The sequence below is a fragment of the Colletes gigas genome, unplaced genomic scaffold, assembly GCF_013123115.1.
Source record: "Colletes gigas isolate AHSC1104 unplaced genomic scaffold, ASM1312311v1 Colletes_gigas_Sc00011, whole genome shotgun sequence".
In the NCBI taxonomy this organism is placed as follows: domain Eukaryota; kingdom Metazoa; phylum Arthropoda; class Insecta; order Hymenoptera; family Colletidae; genus Colletes; species Colletes gigas.
The window spans coordinates 7,863,493-7,873,672 of record NW_025106640.1 but is presented as its reverse complement, the minus strand read 5'-3'; the positions used below and the strand labels follow the sequence as shown (position 1 = coordinate 7,873,672).

The window sequence follows — 10,180 nt, the reverse complement described above, 5'->3', positions numbered from 1 at the left end:
GCGTTGATCTCAAACGTCAAAGGACCTCCGACGAAACGTCGTCAGATGGCGTCGAGGGGTGGTTCAAAATTTTTTAAATTTCTAAAAATAAAAAAGGAAAACAACGGATAGAAAAAATACCAAAATTATATGAACGTTCGCATAATGACGCGTTAATGTAATATCGAAATAATAATTTCCCAACGATTCTCGCTGTTCAGCGACGTTCGAGGCGCGGCAAAAATTTCTAACCGCGACGGGGTAGGGGAAACGATATCCGAATCATATTTATTTTCGTTTATCCAGCCGCAACGTTTTATTTAGCAAGCGCAGAACGTTTATAAGCGATATCGCGATAACGTGCGTTTATTAATATGCGTAAATTAGGTGATGGAAACGAAGACGCATTAACAACAATGAGGAAAGAACGTGAACGTGTTCGATAGGAACTTTGACACAGAAGAATACTTCACACCGACTGACGTGGTATGCTGAGAGTGGACGATTGACGAATCGGCCACACCGTGGCCAGTTCCGCGTAAATGGATTTCGGTTGGTGAAGTTTCGACCGTCTCTCAAACTTTTATAACGAGTTTCTCGCTATTCCCGACGGCAAGTTCGCTTGATTTTTGGAAAAATGGTATTGTTAATGATGATCGCGAGGATACAAGATGGTTTGCCATTAGCGGCAACCGTGCAAGAAGACGAACAGGTTAGAAATCTGTTATGATGAAACGTCAATTTTTTTTACCGTGTTTGACAATTTTTTTGAACACGATTCTACTAATTTATTTACAACCGACCGTGTCTAACGATATTTCAGGTGTTGCGAAAATATATTACCATTTTTGTCTCCCACTGTGCGACCAGCAAGCTCGTTTAATTAACAATGACAATTAATTTATGCCCGATGTCTGTGTTTATCTCCCATTTATTTCGATACAAATTCAAATAAATCTATGATAACTGTTTCCCGTGTGTATTACGCAACATTACAGAGCCGTTACAAATATTTTAACAATTTCCAGAGTGGAAGAAGCATCTTAGAGTATCAGAATCAAGCAAAGATGTTATTTAGAAAGTTAGGTCCTCAATCTCCAGATAGATGTACTATAGAAACAGGTCCATATTTATTCCAGTAAGTTTCTTCTTGTAGCTGCAGCGCTATTACATTGTATCATTTAACAGTGTACTATTAACAGCATAAATTTTCAGTTACCTAATTGAAAATGATGTATGTTACTTGGTACTATGTGAAAAAAATTATAGTAAACGTGTGGCTTATAGTTATCTTGAAGACATTGCACAAGAATTTCATTCTGTATATGGTAAACGCGTCAATTCAGTTACCAGGCCTTATAGTTTTATCGAATTCAGTATGTATAGCAAAATTATTTTGAATGAAAATTCTGTTTGCACGATCTATCAAGTGATTTGTATTTTTCTAGATACGTATATTCAAAAGGCAAACAAAATTTTCTTAGATGGTAGGTCAAGAAGAAACATGAATGCACTTAATAGTCAATTACAGGATGTGCAAAGAATTATGGTTCAAAATATTAATGATGTCTTGGAAAGGGGAACGGTTCTTTCAGGTAATATTTATACATAAATGAAACCGTGTTCTTTATACAGAGTCTCTGTATTGAAATGTAATTGCTTTTTCTAGAATTGGATTCAAAAACACAGAATCTGTCCATGTTGTCGCAGAAATATAAGAAAAATGCAGCACACTTAAACAGTAAATCGATGTATGTAAAAGCAGTGGCTGGACTGGTCGCATTTTTGGTCTTCCTACTGTATTTCTTCATTCTTTAGTTATTCGATCTATTTGACAAATTTGTTATCACTGTATAAAAACCACCGATGTTTTTAATCATTTTATTTTTTCGAAAATTAGTAACTATATTATCTTTTACGACGGGTACACGATGCGTTTAAATTTTGAATCTAATTAAGATTTAAAACGATGTACATAAGTTGCATTCAGAGAAAAACTAGTCGCAACGAATATAATAATATATTGATACCAGTTTCAGGACACTCTGTCGCAAATATATTGCCATGCAATAAATACAAAATATAATTGTTTACATGATTAATGTAATGTACAACCATCTGTTTCAGTTTAATGAAAAACAATGCTAACGATTTTATAAAAATAAAAGACAATATGTACAGCCACATTTATATCGAACCACCTCTATTATTTTATTTTTAAACAGTGAAAAATCAGTATCACTATCTCATTCCTACTTTAGGCTGTATTAGGTTTATTATATATACATATATATATATATATATTTTTTTGTATGGGGTCGCGAATTTATGAAATTCTACACGACCTATGATTAAAATAAATTATTAAATTATATTTATTCTTGTGAGCTTAGGATTCTCTGAAATATAAACGACTATATATTTAATCTTTTGGGAAGGGGAATCAATAAAAATGTGTTATAGTTGATTTTGTGATATTATTATATTTGTATGTAATTCAATTGTATCAGCCTATCGAGGTATTATATTTACAATAAAAAATTGAATTTATACAAATATTTATTAGTTTAGATCGATAAAAATTACTCATTAATTTTTCTGCATATATCCTTACTGTTCCATTTTAACTAATTCATTGTAGTTTGGGATGTTAAAATTAGATGACTGTTTAGCTTTTCGATCGTCGTTCATTTTCTCTTCGTCAGATTCCGAAAATTCGGAGTTAAAAAAGTAATTTACAGTTGAGCTTTTCTCCTCTCTTCTATTAATTTGATTATATTTTCGTCTTCTCTTATTTAATACATTTCCGTTATTAAATTTACTTTCTGACTCTTCCATATCTTCATTGTCTAAAATATTGTTTAATTTATTGTCTAACATAATATTCATAATAGTAATAAAAATAAGTAACATACCAGTATCTACAACTTCATACATATCCAAATGGTCTTTCAAGACAATGTATATTGTTGGAAATTCTATGATAGTTTTATTTTCTAGATTTTCTTTCAAGGTAAGTGTAATGTCTAACTCATAAAACCTAATAAATATTTATGTGTTATTTAACATCATGTATCTAATATTTGATGAAATTATGTAACATTAAATGATCTTACTTTGATTCTGACTTTTTAATCTTTTCAGCCTTTAAAAGAACTTTTATTCCAGATAAGCTAGCTGCTTGATAGAACTGTAATCTATCATTTAAATGCATTCTTAAATTTAACTCTTCTATGCCATGTTTATTTTCTAATGACTTAACGGGATCCAGAATTTCTTCTATAAGAGCTGATAATCTTGTAGTGTCCAGAGCCCTGTAATTATTCCAATGTAACATGAATCAAATTTCTTATTAATTATACATGTATCATATAAATGTAAATATGCTCTACCTTTCTGTAGTCCATTTTATCTGTTCTGCTTGTGGAAAAATCCATTCTACTCTCCAATACAGCTCATTAGTTTTCCAATTTAAAAATGTTGTATTATTTTTGTGTCTACTAAAATTTTGTGGCATGAATTCCAAATTAATTCCCTTTTTGAATGCAGCTGATTTGAGCTTGGATAAATGCTATGAACATAAAGTTTATTATATTATAATAATACATTTAAAAATTAACACAAAAATTACAACAAACCATTGGTAAAATATTTTGACGCGTGCATCTTTTTAATGGATCTCTTTTTAATTGATCAACCGATCTGCCGACTTCTTCGAGTAATCGATAATCTATAAAATCGTAATCATACTTTTAAAAACCTTAACAGCATTCATATATATATATATATATATATTAAAGTTAATTGGAGTTTGTACCGCTTAAGACATCTAAGTCCGTGAATGATTTTAGTGGTACGAATTTTGTTTTATCTCGAATGCCATCACACGTTAATTCTTTTTTGTGAATGTTTACACATTGAAGACAGCAAGTCCTAACCTCGCATTTTGGACACGTGTATTTCGCTTTACCCGCACCGCATACTTCACAATTTTCGATTCTGCAAACAATGTTAGTTTATGTTTGTGTACCCACAATGAAAAAGTTAAATAAAAGTGACTCTTATATTGTTATAACAAAATCAATCAAACAATTGCTATTATGATCATACTTTTCATTGGACATCGCCATCTTTTCCATTCATTAAAGTGATGTCCATGGGTGTGCAGACACGAAGCGCAGGTTAAATTTGCTTTACAGAAACTTAGAAATAAAAGGTAATAATAAATATGAGAAATTAAACATATTCAAATTTTAAGGTTTCTTTATTTATATCGTTTTATATACATAGGTACATTTTGTGTACTGTATAAAAGTGAATTGATCATCAAAATATAGACAATTTTGCTCTGTTCTTTCGTTGATTTTGTTCGGCGGCTATATTCTTTTCCGATGCTTTCAAATCAACAAGCTCTTTCTGTTTCTCGTTATACTTCATGACAATGTTATTATAGAGAACACTGCCCTTTGTATGCCTTGTCAGTGATTCTTTTAACTTGGACGATTCTCTCTCTAACCTCAAAATATTTTCCCCAATTTTAAAGCTTGCTACATTCAACTGTCGATTCGATTCTGTTTTGAGATCGTTCTTGTTTTTTGAGGTACTCGTTTGCGTTTCATTTTCAGCTATAAACAATTATTTAAACATTTAATAAAACACCTTAAAGTATATACTGTAGGATGCGCGCAATTTTTAGACGTACATTTATTACCCAAGGTTGTATTTAAGAAATTAAATATATTTTTTTTTTCTTGTTGTTTTGCCCTTTGGTATTGTCTCTCCCTTTGTTGTTCTAGTTTTTGTTGTTGTTTCCGCATTCTACGTTCTACGGTAAATAGATTTTTATCCCCACCCGCGTTTTCTCGCAATTCCATACAGTGATCTAAAAACAAATACTTTCATTCTGCATATATTTTTATCTATTACAAATAATAGTACGTATAATAGGAAGTCATACCTAAAGATTTACCAGCAGGCAATACAGTTGCTTCGACCGGTTCTATTCTACCGTCAGAATGCTTTCCCAGACCAGTACCTACTATGTATCCCATTTGAGCCATTAGTTTACTACCTATACCACGCGTATGTCTCTCCCAATTTCCCAACGATGCATTATTCTCCAAAGTAAGGAGAGACTTGTGAATTACTTCCTCTTTAGAATATTCCAGTGAATCTGTTTCATTATCCGTATCATCGGATGTATCTGACATTTCTAAGTCTGCATCATCTACAATAATGGCCCCCATGATGTAAATATAAAGCATTGACTTCAAATATATGATTATTTAAGAGAATACTGACCGAGTGGCAAAATATCTTGCAAACACGTTTCAGTAATGTTACCACTTGCTTCAAATTTAACACGAACAACATCTCCATCTTTTTCTGGCAATTTTAGAATAATGCATCTATGCCACAATTCATTTTTTTGTTTTGTTAGTACCCTGCTACCCATTTTTATACTTTGAAAGTCAGGTTCCCTACAAATAAGGGCTTTATATATATATTTCTTGATTATATGTCTTAGACAGTCAATTTCAATAGATTTATTTACCTATATTCTTGTATACTAGATAATGGTACTAGTTCACCATGCGAAAATCTGCAATCCTGATCAGAGAATTTACATTTTCCATTCAAATAATAGGGGCATGGAAGCATTTCTTTGTGTGTTGGATTTAAGAAAAGTACTCTGACCTAAACAATAGTTACATCATATTTAAATGTGCGGATTCGTAGGAAGTAAACAAAGGCAAATAAAATTATTGTATTGATATATGATACATTTAAATTAACTTTCTCTTACCTTTATATCTTGCATGTTCTTTATTTCTGTAACATCAGTCTGATAAACTGAGCATATCATAGCATTATGGTAACCAATACCTCCCCAACTGCTACCATGTGGGGCTCTACATTTCATGCCCTCGAGCTGCTTCAATTCTTCCTATAAGATGAACTTGCACCGTATAATTGTGTCATTGCTATGCCGTACAGAATACTTGCGTACTGACTTCTATATTGTTTGAAGCTCCCTTGGCTTGTTCATTCTGCTTACTATTCTCAGAATCATTTGAGACTTCCTCCAATTCCGCCTAAATAATTATACAACAAAAACGATATAAGGAATCATCTTTTCAAATTCTTTGCAGTCATTTGCACGGTCCAAATTAAAAGAATCACCTTAAACAAGGTATACTCCTTTGCTAGTGGATCTTCGTCCTCGTCGTTTAAACTTTCCGTCTTCGATTCGTTCCCTGTATCACCCGTTTCGACGCTATGCAAGCTCTCTTTCGTTAAATTAATTAGTTCTTGTATATCGGATTCCAAGCTTAATAAATTGTCTCTGTCGGCCCCCGATACCTTCGTGGATAGGGTTGCCTGAACTTGTGTCAACTAACGTTGCGAATAAGCGTTGTAAAGTATATAAATTAAGCAGAAACGTAATAATCGTTCTTAAGGTTATATTGTTTTCTCGTAAAAACGATCGCCCTACCTGCTGTTCGTATTGTGCGATTGCTTCCCTTAAACTTTCCGCGTCTGTCATGTTGATCTGTTTGCGGTAAAAAGAACCGACTAGCAAACCCTTAAGAAATGGCAATTTGCACGGCAAGCTATTATGACAGTTTACATTTAGAAAACTCCGCCGTTTTGTGCAGCTTAACGATCGCAGCAGCGGTACCAGATTGCAGACCGGTGCCCCAAGAAAACTGCCCCTCCACCTACGCATACTAACGCACAGCCACATGTGAATACAATTCACAGTACCAACACTAAAGGGGTGAAGTCCGGTACGTGGCGACATCTTTAACAGAATTTTAGATATTATATTTGAACTGTTTAATTATATTTTTTATACATTGAATGTTAACGATTGCAATGTGGTGTTTATAATAATATTTTATTTATCATAGGTTTATTGTTAACGAAAGGTTTCTCTTCAATTTGGAAGAAAATGACGGATATCAATGCCTCGGTAGCGCAGTAGGCAGCGCGTAAGTCTCATAATCTTAAGGTCGTGAGTTCGATCCTCACCCGGGGCAAATGTTTTTTTTATTAACTATAAAATTGTGTAATAACGATGATGATCTATTTTATGTTTCTATAAACAAATGGCTTCTATGAAATGCACGAATTTTATTCATATTAATTTCCTTCGTTGTTCTAATCAGAGTATTTATTTTTTTAGATCCATAAACTACGAAGGATTCAGAATAATCGCGAAGAAATCGAACAAACCGTAGGAGAGGAAGAGATGCACGGATTTCACGAACGAGAAAGAGAGCAAGAGACAATTATGTAAATGTAACGCTCGCCGGAGGGACTTGAAGCTTCTTGGAATTGAAATGTGGAAGTTAAAACGAGTTGTGAATTGTTTGTTGCCCTTTAGCGATACCGCAATTTGCAAGCAAACAGCCCATTAAACTGAAGCTGCCATAGCTACCACCTTTCCGCGATAGATAGGTGTTGCGACCCTCGCGCTGAAATAAATTTACGGAAAACGACGCGTGCTTCCAAGATATTTTAAACATTTTATTCTCGACCAGCGAAAAGAACGTAACGCGCAGTTCTTTTTACTGATACCTGGCCATTAAGCATTCACGCGAAGTAAAGTTTAACTAATTTATATTATTTAATCTTGCAGGAACGGAAGAGGAACAATCCACTCGTGTTATAGTGATCTTTGGAACAATCGAAGAAATGTAAACAGAGCATGCATTCGCAGAGAGGCCATTCGAGTTTAGAAACAGTTGTTCGCGTGCTCCTAATGAGGCCACTTAAACGCAAACGGTGGCAACTTGCGTGTAGCTATCGACGGATAACAAGTATTATTCTGTTTGAGAACTGCGTTTTAATTGTACAATATTTATCGCGATTTCAAAGCATGATGAAACCGGGTACTGTTAGTTTTAGTTATCAGAAATTCAGCGTGGTGACTTGTCTCTGTTAGGTTCGTTCGACGTCTGGAGGCGCAGGCGGTAGCGACACTTCCGTCAGAAGTATTCAACGCCGAAAGGATTAAAGCAGAAGCCTCCGAGGGCGGAAAGAATGAGTTTCACGGGAATAAATAATATCCGTGCGATGAATGACAGAGTCGCGCGCGCGGATAGGATCGTCGGGGCGGGCAGGCCGCGATGTAAGCGAACCTCTTGGCGAATCTCCGGGTCTGCTCGCACTTATCGTATTTTCAGGGTGATTATACGTCCGTGGATGTCGGCGAGCCGTGGCAGAAAATGAGAGAAAAGGGAGAGGAGAAGGTTGCGCGGCGATGGGAGTGGAGGGGGAGGGGCCACGTTTTTCGCGGGTTATTTTATGCGCCCGCTATGCATCCGTTACGTATAAATGCAGAGACGCGGCCCGGTTTGCAGGTGCACAGCAGGCTCGTTGCAAGCGCGGTTGATTCCGCGTTGATTCAGGCTGTATTCAGTGCATCGAGTCCCGCGATGAAAAGGCGTTCCGCTTTCTGAATATATTCCAATTAAAAAGTCGGAGCTTCGTTACACTCGGCCCTGCCCTCGTGCACCCCTGCACCTTGCACCCTCCACTCTCGCCACTCTCTCCGTTCCTCTTTCGAACGCTCCGACTCTCGCTCACGCCCTTCCTTCTCGCGATCCCATCTTTTCCCTCCGCGGCCCACACCCCCGCCTCCTCCTTTTACCTCTGCTTTTTGCCTTCCACCAACGGAGCCGCGATCTCTTCTCGCTACCATCGCGCAGTCAGCCATCGCTCGCTACCTCTCTCCTCTCTTACAGTTTCTCCAGCAATTACTCCGCCGCTTTTTTTTTTTTTTTTTAACATCTGAAGAATTAGAAACATGTACGGAGTCTTTCTTCGCCCCCCCCCCGAGTTTCCCTTTAACGGGGTTGGTCGGTCTCTCTTCGATAGAAATGGTTTCTTCCAAAAATCTAGAAAGTCAAACGCCTCCCGAGGCTCGGATAGAATGCCTGAATTCGTCCATTGTTGTAGGTCTCAATGGGTTACCGATCTCGAAGGTTCAGCGGGCAACGTATGCGCCCAAGCACCCCGTGAAGTATTTAACGACGACGCTCTCCGCGGGATAAGGGGGTGGAGACGCGCATCGCGGACCGAAGAGGGATAAGAAGCGCGTGTCCAAGTGCCAACACGACTTACGCACGTATGCACGCGCGTACACGGTTGTTCGCTCGACGACAATACGCACGTGGCCGAGTACACGCGACGCCACTTCTCCTCCCAGGATATCTCGCTCGAGTCCCTGGGCTCTTTCGCCTGGGATCCACCGGGGGATCATCGATCGCCGCCGTTTCCACGGAGAATGGCTGCTGATTGGGATAGAGCGAGTCATTGACGAGTAAAATGCGGACGTTTACACGATCAAAAGCGCGCTCGAGTGCACGGGATACGCGATCGCGTTCCATCGACACGCAACTGCTTATTCCGTTCGCTGGCTTTCCTGCATCAAACTTTACCAACTGTATGTTCCTTTTGTCAAGACAATCGCAGCTGCGTTGTAGAAACTGTTAATTTCGTGGGAAACATGGATAGTAAAAATCATGATTGAAATTCGCGGGGTTAAGAACGCGTTAAAAGGCGGAATTTGAAGCGAGTAAGGAGGCGAGGTACGGACCACGGGGACAATGCTCGAGTGACGGGAGATTATCACGAATAATATGCGATTCATTATGGCGGAGTAATTACGCGCGAGGGATCGCTCGTTTCCTCCGCGGTCGCGGCGTGCTCGAGCGGAGATACAGAAAAGGAACTAAAGAAGGAACGAGGGGTCGCAAGAACTTTTCCTTCGCTCGCGTGATTTCACGCTCGGCAACACGTATCTGGTCTTTTTTGTTGTTCGAGGACCAGACGCGCGGGGACCGTCTGAAAGGAATCTCGCCTCTCCTTCTTGCATCCCCGCGCCTTTTTTCCTCGAGGAACGTGTATCGAACGAAACTAGTCTCCATTAAACACCAGCGTAAACGTTTCTGTTAGCGAGAATTGACTATCGTTTTAGGTCGCCTAAATATTGGCGAGACACTCGTATGTACGATCGATCGAATTCTTTTGGAGAAATTCAATCGTACGAGTTTCTGGAGTTTTCTACTCCTCGCGTCGTCGGAGGACGGACGCAAAGGAAAGCGATTAACGACATCGTTATCAGGGATCGTTCGGTGTCTCGCGTAATGTCGTCTAATCATCCGTGTAAAGAGATCGTACACTTCTCGTC

At 37.8% G+C, this 10,180-nt stretch overlaps 3 protein-coding genes and 1 non-coding gene across 5 annotated transcripts; 2 read left to right on the top strand and 2 right to left on the bottom strand.

Moving 5' to 3' along the window:
- Positions 1 to 430: 430 nt before the first annotated feature.
- On the top strand, positions 431 to 2,383 carry LOC122398626 (vesicle-trafficking protein SEC22b-B). 2 transcript variants are annotated; one of them, XM_043398705.1, is made up of 5 exons: positions 431 to 702; positions 1,010 to 1,117; positions 1,195 to 1,355; positions 1,428 to 1,574; positions 1,649 to 2,383. In XM_043398705.1, exons 1-5 carry the CDS (start codon positions 617 to 619, stop codon positions 1,795 to 1,797), a joined length of 651 nt encoding a protein of 216 aa, XP_043254640.1. In that variant the 5' UTR covers positions 431 to 616; the 3' UTR covers positions 1,798 to 2,383. The 2 variants fall into 2 exon arrangements, with proteins under 2 accessions (XP_043254640.1, XP_043254639.1); XM_043398704.1 differs by having other exon boundaries at positions 445 to 691; positions 1,008 to 1,117; positions 1,649 to 2,378.
- Positions 2,384 to 2,589: 206 nt separating this feature from the next.
- LOC122398451 (box C/D snoRNA protein 1) lies at positions 2,590 to 4,110 on the bottom strand. The gene is made up of 7 exons (XM_043398294.1): positions 4,090 to 4,110; positions 3,797 to 3,978; positions 3,618 to 3,709; positions 3,372 to 3,550; positions 3,096 to 3,293; positions 2,895 to 3,019; positions 2,590 to 2,828 (listed from the first exon to the last, which is right to left on the bottom strand). The coding sequence occupies exons 1-7, from the start codon at positions 4,107 to 4,109 to the stop codon at positions 2,590 to 2,592; spliced, it is 1,035 nt and encodes a 344-aa protein (XP_043254229.1). The 5' UTR covers position 4,110.
- Positions 4,111 to 4,264: 154 nt separating this feature from the next.
- On the bottom strand, positions 4,265 to 6,746 carry LOC122398277 (zinc finger CCCH-type with G patch domain-containing protein). The gene is made up of 9 exons (XM_043397993.1): positions 6,476 to 6,746; positions 6,163 to 6,375; positions 5,994 to 6,074; positions 5,786 to 5,926; positions 5,534 to 5,676; positions 5,281 to 5,459; positions 4,937 to 5,206; positions 4,682 to 4,861; positions 4,265 to 4,604 (listed from the first exon to the last, which is right to left on the bottom strand). The coding sequence occupies exons 1-9, from the start codon at positions 6,725 to 6,727 to the stop codon at positions 4,306 to 4,308; spliced, it is 1,758 nt and encodes a 585-aa protein (XP_043253928.1). The 5' UTR covers positions 6,728 to 6,746; the 3' UTR covers positions 4,265 to 4,305.
- A 203-nt stretch (positions 6,747 to 6,949) lies between these two features.
- On the top strand, positions 6,950 to 7,022 carry Trnam-cau. Its single transcript has one exon. It is a non-coding gene; the product is annotated as a tRNA-Met (tRNA).
- The last annotated feature ends 3,158 nt before the right edge of the window (positions 7,023 to 10,180 follow it).